This window comes from Nycticebus coucang, chromosome 13 (genome assembly GCF_027406575.1).
Source record: "Nycticebus coucang isolate mNycCou1 chromosome 13, mNycCou1.pri, whole genome shotgun sequence".
NCBI lineage: Eukaryota > Metazoa > Chordata > Mammalia > Primates > Lorisidae > Nycticebus > Nycticebus coucang.
Window position 1 is genome coordinate 80,042,290 of NC_069792.1, and position 21,017 is coordinate 80,063,306.

Sequence of the window (21,017 nt, forward strand, 5' to 3'; positions counted from 1 at the left end):
CCCATGCCTTAAGGACCCTAACCATTTTCACCAAAATCCCAGAATAGTAATGTAGGTGACCTCTGCCTCTAACTTGTGAGATTGATTAGCCCATTATGGCCCACCCTATATGCTAAAAAAACCCAATGACTCGTGAGATGTTTAAAGGGGGGGAAAGGGCTTTCTGGGTGTGACAGGAGTCCCTAACAGCATTACTGGGTTCTGTGATTCACTAGGTGGACTGACAGGACTGGGTGTTCCACTGTACTTAGGGCTAAGACTTCTGACAGCACAGGGAAAAGACACACAGGGCAGAGCCCAGAGGAAACTGGGCGTAGCCTCCAGTAGGCCCCTCCCAGTAGAATCACACAGGATGTACTATGTCCCTCTAACAAGGAGTCACTCGAAAGGTCTAGATTTGCTATATACCTTTACATTGTGCCCATTAGGTGGGAGCACACCAATCTCTCTCCCTCCTCACCTCTCACCTCCCTCCTCTCCCCTCTCCCCATCTCCTCTCACCCCTACTTTGAATTTTTCTCTTGCATGGGCATGAATTAGTTCGTCTACTGGCTTCATATTAGTATTGAGGACATTGGATACTTCTTTTTCCATTCTTAGGATATTTTACTCCATCCAGGTAAACACAAAAAATATAAAGTCTCAATCTTTTTTATGACCGAATAGTATTCCATTGTATACATATAACACAGTTTATTAATCCATTCATGGGTTGATGGGCACTTGGGTTGTTCCCACATCTTGGCGATTGTGAATTGAGCTGTGATAAACATTCTAGTGCAAATGTCCTTATGGTAAAAAGATATTTTATTCCTCTGGGTAGATACCTAGTAACAGGATTGAGGGATCAAATGGCAGGTCTACTTTGAGTTCTTTAAGGATTTTCCATACTTCTTTTAAATAAAAGGCTGTGTTTTAAATAGACATTTTCCAAACCACTTTGATCATATTCATTTTTAAAAAAATACAATACTTTTAACATCCTGTTGATAACAGTATTCTACAGAATTTAAGAAATCTTGGACTAAATGTATGAACTTCCATCACTTCTCTATCCTCAGCTTCCACCATCATTAAACACTAATAATAACAGCTAGCACTTACCCAGCTCTTACTGTGTGTGAAGAGATTTTGATGAAATAATTCATTTAACAAAATAAGAGGTTGAACAAGGTAACCTCTAAGCATAGCAAAGCAGCGCAGTCAGGGGGTTCAGAGTGCAGACTCTGAATTTGACTGCCTGAGTTAGTTTTGCAGCTTTGCCAATGATCAGCTGTATGGCAAGTTTTTTTTTAACCTTAGCGTGCCTCAGTTTTCTTACCTGTAATATGAGAATAGTGCTTAGTGTAGCACACAGCAAGTGCTACAAATGTACTTATTAATTTTTTTTTAAGTTCCAAATCAATAGCCAGTTTTGATTTTTATCTAATGCCACAAATCACAGCGAAGCACAAACAACATCCTGGTGACTTCAGAGATAATGGGATGGGTTAATCAGATGAGGGTGGCCTGAGGGTATCAGAACAGCCCGGCGTGAAGTTGGCATTAGGTTCCAGGAAATCCTGACATCCAAGGCTAGTTAAAGCTAGGGGCCAACTCTAGGGAGTAAACACCAACTGTCACAGGCCAAGAGGCATCATTAGTTTCCTGGGAGTCTAGGACCAAAGCCAAGAACAGGAGTGATCTGCTTTTGACTGTAAATAGAGCAGGACTCTTAACAGCCTTCTATTAAACCTGGCAATCCCATCCGTATGCTTGAAGAAAGGTATCTCACACACACAAAAAATCCCCTCTGAATCAAGACTCATACAGACCCTTGTGGCAGAAAAAAGGATAGGGAAAGATGCCAAATTGAAAAAAGACGAACTGCCACTAGGCATAGGCCAATTTTTAATCGGACTTAACACTTTTTCTTTATCTCTTCTCAAGCCATTTCCAGTTGAGGAATGTTTTATATAATTGAATAATCTTTCATCTAGATATAGGAAGAGTCGGCAGTGTCATTCTGGAAAACGATGGACAGTGATCTATTTTGTAGTGTATAGACAGATACAGATGGGTGTAAAAAGTGTGTGTGGGGGCCTCCTCAGGGCACAGGGTGTAATAAAATAGTTGCTCAAATAAAGAATTTTGAAAGGGCTTGGTGAAAGAATTTGTTTGCTGTATCTCCTTGAGACAATCCTAGGTTTATCATATCCATAATCGTTGTCACAGATTATTTCCTTGTGGCTCTTTTCCTAGGTTTCTTCTGTTGTTTGACGTCAGAATCTAGAACATTCCATTTACTCTCATAGCTTTCTGCCTACATACTCCTAACATTGAGCTCAGTGCTTGACACATAATATGTGTTCCATAAATGTGTGATGAATGAATGAAGGAGCTTTGTTCACAGACGCTTTTGCGTTAAATGTCCAACATTTGCCTCCTTACATGATATACCAGATGTACCAAAGTCTGTTTCCTCCCTGAATCAGACTGTGTGGATAATAATAAGGGATAATGATGAGAGCCAAGATCCCTACTGTGATCCAGGCACTGACCTTCACCTGTATCAGCTCTTCCATTCCACACAACGACCTGGTAGGCAGGCCCTTCACTCCTTTTACCTTATAGGTCAAGGAGACCCTGAGAAGAAAGGAACCATCTGGAGGAGACACAGCCTTCACCTTTTCATGCTGTGGCTTATTGTGGTTTAACCACGTGCTGGTGATGTCAATGGTAACCTAAAAGTGATGCTAACTAAATAAATATAACCAATGGTTTTATGGTCAGACAGATCTAGGGTCAAACTCCAGGCCTTCTCACCCTTACTGTGTGACCTTGACTGTGTTATTTCAGTCTCTCAGCACTTTGATTTCTTCTCTGTACAGTGGGGATTACAGAAGAACCTACTTCATGGTCTATGTTATGAGAATAATGAGTTAAAAAATGTGAAGTGCTTACCTAAGTACATACCACAGAGCTTAATTAATATTAACACTAATACTCACTTCTAGGTCCATTTTATAACAGTGCCTATGATTTGCCTGAGGCTTAGTAGTCTTTGACAACTGTCTATTAAATGAATGCATACATGTCTTAATTTGGGGATCGGTAGCAATAAGACCCACACAGAAAATCTAACTACATTTTAGCTGCTACAAAACAGATCTTATTTCTAGGATGCAAGTTATTTATTTATTTACTTATTTTTTTTTTTTTTTGTGATTTTTGGCCAGGGCTGGCTTTGAACCCGCCACCTCCAGCATATGGGACCGGTGCCCTACTCCTTGAGCCACAGGCGCCGCCAAGTTATTTATTTTTTTATTGTTGGGGATTCATTGAGGGTACAAGATGTGTTACATACTGAATGTCACTCCCCTTTCATAAAGTATTTGTAGGTTGGTGTCCAGACCGCAGCACAGTAGATTACCAATAAGGGTGGTACCTGAACAGCCATGGTCATGATGGGAAACCACCACCTACAGAGACCACCCAGGTGAGACAGTCCTTTCCTGTTTTACTTCTGTCAGTGTCATTCCTAGTTCTGATATTTGCTTCAGTTCCTTTTATCACACCTCATCAACTCTCTGAAATATCTCTGTGACAATCTTAAAAGTCAAGAATGTAAGAAAACTGCTCTTTCTTGCCTGGAAGTATACAAGTCTTCAAAATTTACTTTCTCCATGGCTTCGTCTTTATCAACTACATGCTTCTTTCTTTAAATGTTAATGCCAAAAAAAAAAAGGACACGGATTTGGTAAACTCCTATCTCTGTAAATTATTAAGAACAATGATGGCATCAACTGTACAGTAGCTATGGTCCACACCTCTCAGAAGGAGTCTGACTCTCTCACAATGACCACAGGGCACAGAGGATGTCTCCAAGTAGTCAGGGACACACATCTCTGCCTCTGGCTGTTGCTCCTTGGATCAAAGCCAGGTCGATTAGAGTTCTTGCCCAGGGAATTTAGAATTGAGATGAGGAGGAGCAGAATATAATTGAGAGCAGAAAGTTGAGGAATTCAAAGAGAATATGAGTTTGGCGGGCTCCAACTATAGCCTGTCAACTTTAAAGGAGTGGGAAGTCACCTTCTGCCATTCTGGGAATTGACTTGCAGAGATATTGTGTCAAAACAATGAAAAAGGAAGTAGAGAGAAAAGCAATAATAAGAGAAAAAGAGTGTGGGACTACTGTTTGGATTTGTATTGGTTTTCCAGTTCACAGCTCTAATTCTTATGGAGGTCTTGCTGCCTCTTTGTCCTGAAGCCCTGTCAGAGACTCCTTCTATATGTGTGTTAGGACCACCCCACCCGCAAGGCTCGTGGTTTTGCTGAACTCACCTTGAGTTGATTTTTGCTCCTTGCAACCACAAACATCTTACAAATGGCAACACTATGATTACAATTAGGGTTATCAACACTAATTTTTATATGCATTTAACACTGGGCACATTTACAGACTGCTTAGTATTATTAATATCTATGACAAGCAAGTACCACAGTAATGCTGCAGAAGCAGCCATCCAAGAACTAATAATTGGGTAGCAGCTGGAGGTTAAAAAGCAAGCCAGGAAGAGGGAATGGATTTACTGAAATGATAAGTAATATGAGAAGTCATCAAATCACTGGAGATAATTCCATTTACAAGAGTCCATCATGGTCAGATGATTATAGATCCAGTAAGACAGGAAAAACTCTTTCTATTAAGAAAGAATAAAACAATGCAACAGACGGATTGTTGTTTTCAAGATTAAAATGACCAGAGCACACAAAACTGGCTATGCTTAGGTGGTTCAGAGGAAGAAAAAAATGGCTACTGTCTCCAGGGTTCCTAAGAAATACGTTCCATTCTCACAGAAGCCAATAAAGCATTATGCAACTGTCAATTTAGTAATGGAAGTGCCACCAAAGATTCATATTTAACAGAGACCAAGTGTAATAGACAACAGGGAAAGGTGGGTGACGGGGATTTGACTTAACTAACCGTGTTTGAGGAAATAATTGAGGCAATAAAAAGATCAATAGGAAATCAGGCCAGTCTCTGGGACCTCAGGGTTTCTCAGTGGAATATTTTAAAAGAAGAGCATTTTACTGACTTGTCCAGTTTTTAATGCATTAAAGAATGCAGCTCAGGTGCCCAGTCACTGAAGAAGTGGGTACACAGTGAACCTTCAGCTAACTGTGGAGTCAGGAGTGATGGATGGAAAGGAACTTACCTACATACCTGTCTACACTCAATATAGCCCTGCAGGCATATGAAAAACAACAGGAACACTGTTCCAGATCATAAAAATACAGTAATTATGCTGCTTTCGAAAATTTGGAAATCCCAGGGGAACGTGAAAAAGAAAATAAAAATCCTCCTAAACCACCATCCAGAGATACCACTGTTAAAATGTTGCTGTATTTCATTCTAGTTTTTTTTTATTTGTATGTGTGTGAGAATATATAAACATATATTTTATTGCATAAGCACTATTATGAATACTTTGGTCTTCCTGAATATGGTGTTTGCATATGTTTTTCACTTAACACCTAGTGAGAATTTTCTCGTCACTAAGTGTAATTCCAATACTCCTTCAGTGCCGATCTAGCAAACAGTGCAGCTATAGCCCATTGCTATTGTATTATTATCCATTAATGTATGATTTGGCCATAATTTGACAAACAGATTAGATATTTAAATGTTTTCAGTTTTACTGTGTGCTATGGACTTAATGTTTGCATTTCTGCCAGAACTTGTAAGTTGAAACCTTCATCCTCAAAGTGTTGGTGTTTGGAGATGGAACCTTTGGGAGGTAATTAAGTCATGAGGGTAGAGCCCTCATGATGGGATTAGTGCCCTGGTAAGAAGACCCTGGCGAGAGATACCCCTCCCTTCTCCCTCACGTGAGTATATAGGAAAAAAACAACTGATCCCAAACCAGAAAGGGAGCCCTCACTAGGCACCAAATCTGCCAGCACCTTGGCCTTGCACTGCCCAGGGTTATGAGAAATAATCTTTCATTAGTTAAGTCACCTAGTCAATATTTTCATTATAGCAGCCCAAACCAAAGACACTATATTTTTAAACATTAAATAAAGAATATTGTTTACTTCTGTCTTCTTTCCCTGCCCCTCTCCACACCCCATTCTCACTTCCTCTGCCAGCTCTGTGCCATGCGGTGATCCCTGTGGGCTGTGCTGCTGGCCATTCCTTGCTCTCTAGCTCTGGCTGCATTCAGTGAGAGGGGTCAGTGGGAGGCAGAGGTGGGAGGTGAGACTAACCTCTCCTCCTCCCACCCTGCTGTGTCCTCTGAGCCTTCTTTCCAGGCTTCTTTAAAACACCCTCTCACTCTACCCCTTCTCCGGCTTCTGCTGTTGCTAGTTCCTGGTTGACTCAACAACTCTTGTGACTTTCCTTAACCTCTGCTAAGTACTCTCTTTAGATTCCCATCTGAATAGTACTGACAATTTCATTGAACAACTTGTACATTGCATGAGACAATGCTGTAGAAATCATTTGTTTAGACAGAATATAAAGTCAACACCATGCAACCCTCATTTCAAATAATGGGAGACTTAACGCTGGTAAAATACTAATAAACTTATAAAAGAGAGGAATGATGTGGATTCCAGAATCTTTCTTCCTAATGTTTTCCAGAAAGTCTCTCTCACTTACTTCCCTCAATTTCCTTCCCTCCATAATTTCCATGAACCACGTACTTCCCCCTTCCTCTCACCATTTGCTCCTGCTATTATACGACCCCAGATGCAGTTGGGCTCCTGTTTCCTTCTCACTGCTAAGCTCAAGCTGAAGCCCTCCTACCTTCCTGAATCCTCGGTGGCTACAACTCTCTCTTCTCACAATGACTGCAGCTGTGCTGTTCAATATGGTTGCTGGTAGCCACAGGGGTGGTTATTTAAATTTGAATTCGCTGAAGCCAGATTATAAAGTTAGTTCCACCTTGTCACTAACCATGAGTTAAGTACTTCAACAGGCCACACGTGACTAGTGGCTATTGTACTGAACAGCGCAGATCTAGCCCATTGCTATCTTTTCAGAAGTTCCTTTGGACAGAGGTTCTGGAGCACCAGTTATATATGAATCAAATGAGTATAAAAATCATAAATATTCTTATATTGTTCTCTAGCTAAGTCCCATTTGCAGAGTCAAGAAATAACGAGGAGTTTGCCTTCTGTGTTTGAGTTCAAACAGTGAAGGGCACACAGGAGATACCTACTAAAAGTACTTGCTGACTTGAGTAGTAACCATGAGTATTTCTCAGTGAAACATTAAAAAATAAGAGACTATTCCTAATTGAAGCAAGGGTTTATACAGCAAGGGTATAGACTAGGCTGTTTGCAGGCAGTGGTGGTGGGGATTCTTCTAATCTCACAATAATATTGGTAAAACCCCTGTATCCTATGTATTGTCCTATGTATTGTATGTATCCTATGTAATGTCCTTCCTATGTATTTGGAAAGAACTTTCCTAAAATATTAGGAGTAATTCTTTAATAAGCTACATATTCTAATCAAATTAAATCATCAATAAAACCCAAATGCATAGTTCTATATAGAAGCTTCTACGCCATTCTCTAGACTTGTGTCCAAACAATGAAAAACTATCTTTTGATATCAGCACACCTTTGATTATGATTCTGGTTGGAAAAAAACAAACAAAAAAAAACAACTGGCCTATGTCTGAAGCAATTTAATGAAAGCAATAAAGTTATATCTCCTATATAATGCCCTCTATCATCTTGCTGGCTTGAGATGATTGCAGAATTTTACTAAAAATTCAGTGTTTGATTTATTGGAATAGCCTTATAAAATACATATTTCATTCTTACACTAATCTCTGGAAAGAATGTGTTCTTAGAGGTAGATCCATTTACTATCTACCATTTATTAAGAACTGTGCCAATAATAACTTTGCAAATACTTCTCTCTTAATCCTCACAGTAATTCTGTGAGCTAGGTATTTTCATTCTCATTTTACAGTACAGGAAACTGAACTTTCAGAGAGGATGTGTCCTTTGCCTAAAGTTATCTAGGTAGAGAGAGCCTCCACTTAGATTTCTGACTCCAGAGAGAGTGAGTGCTGTGCGGTACTTTATTCCCATGCTGATGAAAGTGATGCTGGGATGGGGGGCTGGCGCAGGGCTTTGCGTGGCCCCGCAATGGTGGTTTGTGATCTCTCTTCCTCAGTTCAGTTTCTTGTCCCTCTCAAGGCCTTTTCTGATACTCATTTGAACAGAATTTCATCAGAAGAGACTTGTGATGCACACAAATACTGACCCACGGTTCAGGGACCGATGCTACATACAGGATGCTTGGAGCCTGCACTTCTGTCTCACTTGACAAAAAACAAAAGCTAATGTGAGGCCAGGGCAGGGAGGGGAAGTGGTCAAGGGACTGCACCAGCCCTGTGCCATACTGGGTACAGATACTCTGATGGTTCCCAAGTTTATGTTTTCAGTACAGACTCCTCAGACCCGGAATTACTTTCAAAGGGACCTCAAACTTCACTTGTCACAGGACAAGCCTTGTTCTCATGCTACTCCTTCTAGGCTCTCTCTCAGCACAGGCAGGGTTTCTGGACTCACTCATGACTCTCTCCCTCCCTTTGCACATCCAGCGTGGCACCACAGCCTGCAAACGGGTCCATCCTCATTCAGCTCTGGCCAACACTTGAGTTCTAACCATTACTTGTTCTCACCCGCATTTCTGCAAACTTGGACTATCTGGCCCCACAGTATCATTCCTGCCCTCCTTCAATCCATTTTCCACACAGCTGACTGCACAGTCTTTTAAAAAACATAAACGAGATCCCTCCCCTACTCAAAATCGAGAGAGATGTTAGTCAAAGGACGTAACTTGTGTTAGAAGGGAAAAAAGTTGCAGAGATCTATTGCACAGCATGGAGACTACAGTTAATAACAGTGTGTCTCTGCTAAAAGAATAGATTTTAAATGTTCTCATCACAAAGAAACAATTAGCATGTGAGGTGATAGAGATGTTAATTAGATGGATTTAATCATTCCATAATGTATGCATATATTACAACATCACACTGTACTCCATAAATATACATAATTATTCATCATTTAAAAATAAAATGATAAATTTTAAAAATTCTCCTAAGGGTCTCTCACTGCACTTCTTGAGATTTTAATTTTAAATCTTTAATGTAGCCTCGAGAGTCTGTAGGATCTGGCCTTTGCCTGTGTCCCAGCCACACCACTTTCCCTTGAGCCCTGTGGTCCAACCAGTGGCCTTTGCTCAATTCCTAGAAAATGCTGAATATGGGGGCCTCAGAGCGGGGCAAGGGCTTTCTCTTCCCCTGTTCTTTCTTCACTTGGTCCAGGGTGATTTCTCCTTACTACCACTTGCACATTACAGTTACTCCCCAGGCTCTCCTTGCTCCTTATATTTTTTTTCATTGCTTGTAACACAATGTATGTGTTACACATTTCCTGTGGGCAGGATCTCAACCACGGATGTTAGAGAGCTGAGCACCATAGCCCAGACAGAAAAACCTCCCCGGCATTCGACAATGCCACGCACTGCTTCGAATCCCTTAAGTCTAACACACTTTTCACCGCATATTTTTCCAGCAACCAGTGGCCAATTTCAGACAGCAGTGACATTCAGGTTGATTTTTATGAAGTCCAGATCATTCCTAATTTCCTACATACCAGTATCTTCTGCTTCTTTTTTATTGTTGGGGATTCATCGAGGGTACAATAAGCCAGGTTACACTGATTGCAATTGTTAGGTAAAGTCCCTCTTGCAATCATGTCTTGCCCCCATAAAGTGTGACACACACCAAGGCCCCACCCCCCTCCCTCCGTCCCTCTTTCTGCTTTTCCTCCCCCCCATAACCTTAATTCTCATTAATTGTCCTCATATCAAAATTGAGTACATAGGATTCATGCTTCTCCATTCTTGTGATGCTTTACTAAGAATAATGTCTTCCACGTCCATCCAGGTTAATACGAAGGATGCAAAGTCTCCATTTTTTTTAATGGCTGAATAGTATTCCATCTTCTGCTTCTTTGGTCATTACCTTGAAAGCAAATTTGAGTCTAAAACTTGAATTTTAACATCCTATGACTATATATATTTATATGTTATGTGTATGTGTATATAAAGGTATGTAAATATGTATATTGTTTCTTTGTTGCAGCGATATCCCTTGCATGCCTTTTCTTTCTGCCATGATGAGTCAAGACTGGTCAACAGATGACATAATAAATGGTAGGAAGAGAGGCCAAAGCAGAAAAATATACGATGAAGGAACACATTGATCTTAGAGTATTGAGAAAGATTGCTAAATGGATGAGCATGTTTACAGCAGTGTACAGATTCTCAGTGGTTGACAGTATATGGTGCCAACTCACTGGATCAGAGAGGGTAGTTACATTCAGAGAATGGAAAATATGTTCACACATCCTGTGTTGGCCAGTTGTAGACACACAAAAAAAATTTAAAGTAAACATTTAGGAAACAATTAGCTATCTGGCTGAGCATGGTGGCTCATGCCTATAATCCTAGCACTTTGGGTGACCTAGGTGGGAAGATCTCTTGAGACCAGGAGTTTAAGACCAGCCTGGGCAACAGAGGGAGACCCCATCTCTCTTAACAAAAACAGAAAAATTAGCTAGACATGGTGGTGTGTGCCTGAAGTCCTAGTTACTTAGGAGGTTGAGCCAGGAGTTTGAGGTTGTGGTGAGTTATGCTGATACCAATGCACTTGAGCCCAGGCAACAAAGACTCGTCTTCAAACAAACAAACAAAAAAGAAAGAAGTAGTTGTAATGGATCAGTGATGTAGGGTATGACATTAAATTTTACATGTGTGTATATATAAAACACACATATACATTTCTCATTCTTCTTTAACATCTCTATTATGGGCTGAATTATTCCCTCTTCCCCAAATTCATATGTTGGGGTCTTAACCCTAGTACCTTGAAATGTCACTGTATTTAGAGTCTTTAAAGAGAAAATTAAGTTAAAATAAATTCATTAGGGTGGACTCTAATGCAATATGACTGGCACCCTTAGAAGAAGAGATTAGGAAACAGACAACACACAGAGTGACAACCATGTGAAGATAGAGGGAGACATCAGCCATCTACACTCCAGGCAGAGAGGCCTGCTGACATCTTGACCTTGGATTTCTAGCTGCCAGAACAGTGAGAAAATAAACTTTTGTTGTTTAACTCACCCAGTCTGTGGTACATTGTTATATCAGCCCTGGAAAACTAATATAATCTCTCACCAGTTTCCCGAACCAGACAGGACAGGGCCCATTTATTCTGTGTTCCCATCTGTGACTCTAGCACTTGGCACAAAGCAATGATGAAATATGACATTGCTAGTGTGTCCAGAGTTAGAGCAACAATTGTAGTGTGGCATCTACGAGCATCAGGCTCCTGGAGAGAGCCTGGATTTCAATTTCTTAGACTGAGTGACCTGGTTCAAATCACTTAACTTCTCTGTGCTTCAATTAATTGATCTACGGGATAGGGATAATAATAGCTCCCATCTCGTGCAATTGCTGTAAGGATAAAATAAGAACACAAATAGAGTACTTGGGGCTGTGCTGATACATAATAAACACACAATGAATGACAGTGATTATTGCTGATGTTGCTATTCACTGTGGTCACATGTGCAGCTAAGTATCCTGGGTCTATGGACCAATTCTGATAAAACTTAGAGAAGTTGAAGGTCAAAGTTTTTGAAATACTTTTGGGCTGAAGGATCCTTGGAGGCAGCAGGCTTTTGAGCCAAGTAAGTATGTAGCATGTAATTATTCAACAAATGTTTATCCATTTGAATACTCTCTATCTGCCGTGGTAGGGTTGAGATGAAGCTCCTGGGTTAAAGCCATTTTCCTACTCTGCTCAGGAGACACCTGATCACCTTTTCCTCTCTACCTGGGCACTGGGATTTCAGCCAATCAAAGCCATCAATTCATTCTCAACTTTTTCTTTCTTAGTTCAGGGCTTGAATAGGATGGGCTCCCTGGGGGCTAAATGAGAATGATTTCAATTGTCTTCACTGTTATAGCACTTAGTGTCTACCAGGAGCTATTTTAAGGATGGGGAAACAAAAATTCTGGGAGCTCCTGACTTCAAGGCCTGGTTAACCCAGGAGACCACTGACTCCCAGTACAACTGCTTCTCACAATGGAAACTGCCCAGCCATCATCACTTTGGCTCTATTGTTACACAAAGAAGAAAATAAAAGGGTGATTAAAGGTTAAGATTGGGCTACCTGTATGCAGTAATTCCTTAAGTTGTTGGAAACTCATCTTTGCAGCCCTTTAAACCCAGCTCTATCTCTAGAGTAGTTATGGTTAAAAAAAAAAATAGAACAGGTGGAATCAAAAGTAAGCTAATTCTACTTGTTCCATAGGAGGAAAAATGGCAGCATGTGTATCAGGGAGCTGCTCTGGGTACCACAGGGATTCTGCCACAGAGGGCAGATGATTAAGTTCACATCTGTAGTTGTAAGATGAGCAGAAAGTCTAAATTGAAGTCTAGGCACACCAAGTGGGCATCAGTGCCCATTTCTAATCTCTACCTCCCTGGCATATGTTAGGTTATGTGGCAAGAGGGAAATCAAGGTTGCGGATCAGCTGATATAGAGATGGGGAGATTAGCCTGGGTTATTTAGGTGGGTCCAGTCTATTCTGTGTACAGTGTCCTTCTAAGAGGTACAAGGAGGCAGAAGAGGGAGAACCAGAGAGATGGCAGCCTGAAAAGGAGCTGGCCTGACTGTTAGATTTGAAGAGGGAGAAGGAGACCACTACCTAAAGAATATGGGTGGCCTCTAGAATTGAGGGGGAACAAAATAGATTCTCCTCCAGGGCCTGAAAGGAACACAGTGCTGTTGACATCATGGTTTTAGCTCAGGGAGACCTGTTTCAGACTTCTGACCTCCAGAGCTATAAAAGAATTTGTGTTGTTTGAAGCCATTAAGTTTTTGTGATTTGTTACAATAGGCATAGAAAATATTCTTCTTAGCAAAGTGTCTCAAGAATGGAAGAAAAAGTATCCAATGTACTCAGCCCTACTATGAAGCTAATTTATAGCTTTCATATGAAGGCTATAATCCAACTATAGCACAAGAATATGGGGAGAGGGCCAAGGGAAGGGGGAAGTCAGGGTGGAGGAAAGGTAATGGGTGGGGCCACACCTACGGTGCATCTTAGAATGGGTACAGGCAAAACCTACTAAATGCAGAATACAAATGTCTACATACAATAACTAAGAAAATGCCATGAAGGCTACGTTGAACAGTTAGTTGGGAATATTTCAGATTGTATATGAAACCAGCACATGGTATCCCTTGATTGCACAAATGTACACAGCTATGATTTAATAATAATAAATAAAAAAGAAAATAGCATAAGCTTCCCCAATATACTATATATTCTCCACTGAGCAGAGTTGTCATCTTAAAATGAAACTTGATCATGTCACTTCGCGCCTCAAAATCCTAAAGTTTTAGGATTAATGTACAAATGTTGAACGTGGCCCAAAGTGTCCTGGTGGTCTAGCTTTGGCATATTTCTCTAGTACCACCTCAAAGACCTGCCGACTCTTCTATTTGCTGTAGTAAAATGTCTTAGCCATCGCTATTTCTTCTTTGGGAATGCTCTCCTTGACCTCTGTTCTCCCACTTGTGACTTTGCTGGTTTCCACTATACAACCCCTGAAGTTCCTATACTCTTCTTTAAGGACCTAATGAAATGAATAACTTAATAATTATTAGCTTACTATTTCTCTTGCAAGAGTCACTGATTTATTTCTTTCTACATCTTACCAAATACCTATTATGTGCCAGGCATTATACATTCTGTAAGAGCATGACTCAGACTGCATTATTCATCACTGACCCCCAATAGTTCATCTGATTATATAGTAGGTACTCAATAAAAGTTAAGTGAGTGAATATTTGTTTCATTTTAATCTCTTTAAGCACTTATTATAACATTGGATACACAGACTATACTAAGTAATCCTCTAAAAATATTGAAGGGAAAGATTGGGAAGAATTTAAACTTTGCACTGCTAATTAGCATTTTGAAGAGGCAAATAAAAACACACAGGTGGTTAAAATATTGCCTTTGACACGTGCTTAAAGTCCTAAGGGACTGTAATGATGGGTATTACTTCCCTACTCTAGCACACACAGATGTATGTGTACGCAGAAACATAATCAAATATCTATCTCTATATGTGCCAGGATAACATCTATATGAGAAAACAACCATTTATACATGTGTTAATCACAGCTTTGTTTATATAATTTTTCTACAGGGTGGAGTAATCATGTGTGAGTCTTTTAAACTGATGTAACTGACATTTTTTCAGTTCATTCTGCAAGCAAATGCAGACAGCCCCAGTCCCTACTAAGAAATTCAAGCCTGGAGAACTGGATAAATAAATATAAATGAATTCATTTGATGGAGTGACATTTTCATTTAATTAAGGCAGAAAATCAGCTCTAAAACATATGATTGTTCCTGACAAAGAAGCAGAAGCTAGTTTTTAATTAATAAATCTCTAATAGCTCTTCCCTGAGCTGAGACAAATCTTCAGTGAGGGAGTACATGGCATGGGTTAGGGGGGCAGAGGTGGGTGAAGGAAAGGGAAGGAAAGGAAAGGAAAGAGAAAATGGAGAGAAAGTGAGAAGAACCACAGAGACAATGCATCCTCAAACTTTTAAAAAATAGAAAGAAAATTAGAGACCATGTATTTATGCTTTAATACATGTCAAATCCTGTTAGGTCAAAATTATTATAGTAAAACTTTTTGTGAAACAAAAGAAATATCCAGGTCTCAAGAGAGAATTAATGTAAAAAATTATAACATGATTTTAAGTCTATGATATTTGTTCTATTATTTCATCTCTTCCTTCTGTCTGTGGTGTGGTCTGAATCTTAGGGACACAAATGACAAAAGAAAAGTCAAATTTCCTGATACATAAACACGAGGATCAATACCCACATAGGCAGTTTACAGTAAATATGAATAATTATGACCAACCAAATGATAGAAATGGGGTGAACTGGAAAGCACAAATACTTCTTACAGACTTTCAAAATCTCCATACATTACGCCCAACAATGTTCAATAGATTTTAGTTCTAAATGTCAGTTTTGTTTCTCTGATATAACTTGGAAAGCATGAATTTTCAGATGTATAACTCAAAGCTACATCACCTCTTACATAGCAGGTACTTGAAACCCTTGAGGTTACTGTTAATAATTTTCTGTGTGCTCATTTATGCCAAATCAATTTCAATTAAATCAATTAAAATGGCAACTAACAAAATTTCACATCATTGATCTAACAAGATTAAGATTACTCAGGATACTGGGGCATCAGGAAATGTGAGGCTGACATCTCTGCTTCATTATGATGTTGAGATGGAAAATAAACAAATTTGATTTCTTAATGCCCCAACAGCTCAGGTATGCAGGAGGCATCTCAGCCAAAGGGTTTTGGTAACAGACAAAGATGTGTCTTTCAAATAAGAGCTATTTCACAGCAGGTAGGTAGGGGGAGAGGAAATATCATTGGTTTTGGAGGCAATCTGCCATCTTACCCACTGTGACAGTTAATTTTATGTGTCAACTTGACTGAACCATAGGGTGCCCAGATATTTGGTCAAATATTATTCGGTATATCTGTAAGGGTGTTTTTGGACAAGATTAACATTTGAATTGGTACACAGATTAAAGTAGATTAGCCTCCCCAATGTACCAGGAACTTGTCCAATCAGTTGAAGGCCTGAATAAAAGAAAAAGGCTAACCCTCCTGTGAGCAAGAGGGAATTCCTCTTGCCTTACTGCCTTCAGCTGGGACATTGTTTTTTTGCCTGCCTTAACCCTGAAATGAAACATCGACTCTTCTTGAGTTTAGGGCATGCCTAAAGTGACAAGCAAACTCAAGACCAAAGGGAGTTTTAATCTGATGCTTCTGAAGGCCTAGTATGTGCCTGGTATACCATCTCTTAGATGGTACTTGCATCATATTCTCCTGGTGCTCAGGCTTTTGCACTTGAACTGGAATTACTGTTAGCTTTCCTGGATCTCTAGCATGCTGACTGCAGATCTTGGGACTTCTCAATCTCCATAATTGTTTGAACTCTTTATAATATATCAGTGTCTCTGTCTCGCTCTATACATGCACGCACACACAAACTCACACACATCCTACTAGTTCTATTTCTCTGAGGAATCTTTACTAATCCAACCACTTTTTATCTGTTTGAACTTGGGAGGCATTGCAGCTCTCTGGGTATCAGATTCTTTATCTTAGTAGAGGACTCATGATACCTATTTTGCAAAACTATTATGGGGGATTAAAGATAGAATTTAAAATGCCAAATTTGTAAATAGGTGCACCATCAATATTAGCTCCAGACATTTATTAGTAATAAACTAAAGATTTGATAGCCTATACCTTTGTCTAGAAATAAAAAACAGTATCTAGTGTTAATGTTAGATATTAATGATTTTGATAACTGCTTCCTAACCTTGTGAAACATTGATAGTTTCAAATATGAATCACCAAATTGTTCTTTGTAGAAATGAAGGAATTGTCTTTCTTAATCTTCTTCCCCTTTTCTATATTTACAGGTCTACCATGACAACTTTGTCCTTATACCTACCAAGCACAGGAAATGGTAGTCTCTGTGGAAAGTACCTTGTTTATTGCCCTTTGGGGCTGCCCAAGAGAACTTGTTTCATGTTACCTGGGAAATAGAAAGTGGGATTTCAGCATTTTTTTTCCTGAGAACTATGGGGGGTTATCATGTGTGGAGAGTGTGCCACTTTCGTAGATCTTGAACACATCACCTACACGCTTAGGTGAAAGTGTTGGAAGGACTCCATCACAGTTTGGGCTTTAACACAGAATATCTTGAAGCACCCCAAGGACTGAAGCCTTGCTCTGAAGTTACCTGGTTATGACAAGCAAACTCAAGGCCAAAGGGAGTTTTAATCTGGTGCTTCTGAAGGCCTAGTATGTGCCTGGTATACTGTGTGTTCTGAATCTACATGGTGCAGGGCAGTGGCCCTCATGTCTTCACATGCACAAGAGTCATTTATGGTGAAACTGTGAAAAGTACCAATGGTTGGCTCTGACAGCCTAATTCGGCAAGTCCAGAGTAGAGTTTAGGAATCTACATTTTGAGGAAGTAGAACCAAAAAATTCTGCTGAAAGGTGGTCTTACATTTGAAAGAGGAAAATGTGGTGAAGAGGAGTGAAGGTTGAAATTTTACAACCCTCTTCTTTACTGTTACTCAACCTATTGCCACACATTGACCAGTGTACTGAGTTGACCTCTCTCATCTCCATTTGCTGCCACCCTCATCCATGCTGTCATCATCTCCTGCATAGATTAATGCAACAACAGCCTCCTACCTGGATGTCTGGCCTCCTGTCTCTCCTCTCCTTTTTCAGTGCAAAATTTTTTTTTTGTTTTAATTTCTCTTTTTGAGACATAGTCTCACTCTGTTGACCTGGGTAGAATGCCATGGTGTCATCATAGCTCACAGCAACTTCAAATTCTTGGGCTTAAGTGATCCTCTTGCCTCAGTCTCCCAAGGGGCTGGGTCTACCAATGGGTACTACCATGTATTCCTAGTTATTTTTCTATTTTTAATAGAGATGGGGGTCTCACTTTTGCTCATGCTGGTCTCAAACTCCTGAGCTTAAGTAATACACCAAATCAGCCACCCACAGTACTAGGATTAAAGGCATGAGCCACCACACATCTCCTCCTCTTTTGTTACATAAATCTGACTAGAATTGTCTCTAATTTGAAACTCTCTAGTAGTCCCCACTGTCCCAGAATAAATTCTAGATTCCTTAAGAACCACAAACAAATAAGACATTCACACTTCACCACCTGGTCCCTTTTCTTACCTTTCCAACCTCACTTCCTGTCATCTCCGCTCCCTTTTAACTCCTGACCCTCTAGCTATACTAGCCTCCCCTCTATTCCAGGAAGGCACTAAACTTCCTCTTCAACCTTGGCCTCTGTAATAGTCAACTTGCCTGAGATAAGAGAACATTATTTTTAAGTGTTTCCAGAAGGGAGAGTACCCACTGAATCAACATAATCAGTAAGGAAGATCTGTCCTCACCTAAGCAGGTGAGCTCCCTTATCCTATCTGTTTAGGGCAAGAATAGAACAAATAGGTGGAGGAAGGACAAGTTCTCTTTCTCTTCTTGAGCTGGGACATTCATCTCCTTTTGCTCTTGGGCATTGGAGATACCAGTTCTTGGGCTTCCAGACTTGGTGACCTACATTAGTGGTTCCCCCTAATCTCAGGCCTTCAGATTTGGACTGAATTACACTACCAGATTTGCTGGTTCTTCAGTTAATAGATGACAGATTGTGGGATTTCTCAGCCTCCATAATCACATGAGCCAATGCCCATAATAAATCTCCTCTTATGTATCTATATATACACTTTGGCTTGGTTTCCCCAAAGAACCCTAATACAGCCTCAGAGCAGAATGTTCTTCCACCTGGGACATTTTTCTTTCTATAGTCCCCAAGCATCACCTGTCCTGGCTAACTCCTCCTCTTTTGGATCTCAGCTCCCTGAGGGAATTCTCCTGATTCCTTGGAGCTAGAAAAGTCTGTTTCCTCTCTTCCCAAAACATAATTAACGCATCCTTTCCTATCACTCTCCATGTTGCTATGGCTCCTTCTTGGTGAATGTTTTCCCCATTAAAATATAAAATCTGTGTGTATGAGAACCACAACTACCTTGCTTACTATATTTTACAGAAACCCAGTAGAGGTCTGACACATAGCAGGAGCTCAGGAAATACATGGATTAACAGTAAGTATACTTTCACAACATGCTGTACCTCCCTAAAACTCCTATCACCCTGGCAAGTTTATATTTTTTGCACAACTAAAGAGAAATAAACACACCTTGCTAACTAGAATAGGTGGCTCAGTCTGGAGGTCACTCTTGCTGGCACATTTCTTCTGGATCAGATAGATGCACTTCCTACACAATTCTACAAAATTCTATACTTACTTCTGTTACTCCTCATGCCTTTCTGTGCTATAACACTTTCTGTGTATGTCTTCTTCACTTGACTTCAAGGGTAAACTCTGTCATATTTACCCCAATATCCTTAATACATGGCATAAAGATAGCGTTGGCACAGGGGAGGTTCTTAATAAATTAAAAAAAATTAATGAACATATAATTCCAATGATAAAAGATAAACAAAAGAAAAGGAGATACTAAGAATGGAGAAATTGTTTCAGAAAAGTAGACTTTATTCTTGGCAATGGCCCAATGCTGGACCAATCACTACACAACTTTAAAGCCCATACCGAGTGTAGTCTATATATGGATGCCCTCTGGAGCTGGCATGTAGAAACTTCGATGCAGTGGGAGGCTTGAACATCTATACCATATAGAGCTTTATGATAGACACTGAGAATTGGTGGCTCCAAAGAAAAGGCCACAGAGGAGGTGGAGCAAGATGGCGGCCGAGTAACAGCTTCCTTGCATCTGGGCACCATGAATCTGGGGAGATAGGACTCCAGGCATCTCTGGCTGTTGGGATCTGCCTATCATCACCCCTGCGAGGATACAGGGAGTCAGCGAGAGACTTGTGGACCCCAAGAGGAGGACTAAAACAGTGAAAAATGGCAAGTGGTCACATGTGTTCAATCCGTATAAACCCGCCTGCAACTGTAAGTTCAGTAGCAGCGAGACTGCAAACCAGAAAGGCCTTACCTGTGAACTGTTTTGGTGTCTTTGGACTTGGCACTCAGTTGAACTGCCTTGGGGAGAGCCTGAGCGGGAGTGTGGAGAACTTTGGCCGTTGTCTAGGGCCCCAGTCTGAGACGCTGAGCCAGACGGAGCTAATAGTGTTTGGCTGTGGGTCACAGGGAGCCATTGCGAGCCATCTGCCCCGGCAAGCTCCGCCCTCAGGGTCGCAGAGCTAGAATCGGGTGGGAGATGGTAACCAGAGACCAAGTAGCCTGAGGGTGGGGTCTGAGTCGCCTTGCAGCCCTAACCCTCAGGGGCAGAGTGAGACCAGTTTTGGCACACTGGGTGAGTGGATAGCTACTTCAGCAGTGATTCCAGCGACAAGTACTTTCCTAGGAAAGCTTCTGCTCAGCAAGTTTACAAGTTCAAAGTGCCTTTTAAGTGGGCTGAAGAGAGATTTAGGGTGTCTACCTGCTGGGGTTTGAGAAATCAGCAGCCTCCAGTCGTATCAGAACTGTGATTAACATCTCATACCCCAGAAGACCACGTGTTGCCCAGACAATATTCAATAACATATACATACTGCTTTGTTTTTGGTTGTCTTTTTTTTTGGTTTGGTTGTTTGTTTATTTTGATGTTGTTGATGTTGTTTTGTTTTTTAATTTCAACCTTTTCCATACAGATCCTTTTTCTTTCTCAATTTTTCTAGTTTAATTATAATTTCCCATTGCTGCCTTTTTCAGTAACTAGAACTTCATTTTTGCTAGTGTTTCTACCACTATTACTTGGTTTTTCACCCAATTTTATCGCGTAAAGTTTTCTGTTTGCTTGTTTTGGTTTGATTTATAGCATTTTTGTCTTTCCTCTCTACTTGGTGGAGGTGGGGTACTGTGTCTGATCAGGTTAGCAAAGAGCTGCTGACCTCAAGGGAACCACCCAACTGGGCACCCCCAGAAGGTGGGGTTTTTTTTAAGGTTGTGTCAAAGTACCCTACTGTACACCTATATTGCTCTGTCTCCCTCTTTCTGTGCCTCTCTTCTTTTTGTCAATATTCCTTTTACCCTCCCCCTCTCCTTTCTCTATTTTTCTTTTTTTTTTCTTAACACTCGGTCCTCCTTTCTTTCATCCCTTTTTTGCTCCTCAACCTTCTCAACCTTCTGATCCTGTAATCCTTAGTCCACAGGCATGAGAACTTAAAGAGCAAGAGGAAGTGAAAGGAAAATTAGGGCAAGGAAACAGATAAAATAAATCACTCATGAGGAAGAATCAGC

The 21,017-nt window shown here is 40.5% G+C and overlaps 1 protein-coding gene across 5 annotated transcripts in view; it reads right to left on the minus strand.

The window, feature by feature from the left end:
• SAMD12 (sterile alpha motif domain containing 12) overlaps positions 1-21,017 on the minus strand; it is a 435,459-nt gene that overhangs the window by 142,387 nt on the left and 272,055 nt on the right. Inside the window, exon 5 of one of the 5 annotated variants that reach the window (XM_053559289.1) lies at positions 19,308-19,613. The exons of the other annotated variants lie outside the window; for them this stretch is intronic. Within the exon in view, the coding sequence (XP_053415264.1) occupies positions 19,453-19,613 (161 nt within the window). The 3' untranslated portion in view covers positions 19,308-19,452. Of the gene's footprint in view, positions 1-19,307; positions 19,614-21,017 lie in introns of those variants that run through there. 5 annotated transcript variants of the gene reach the window in all.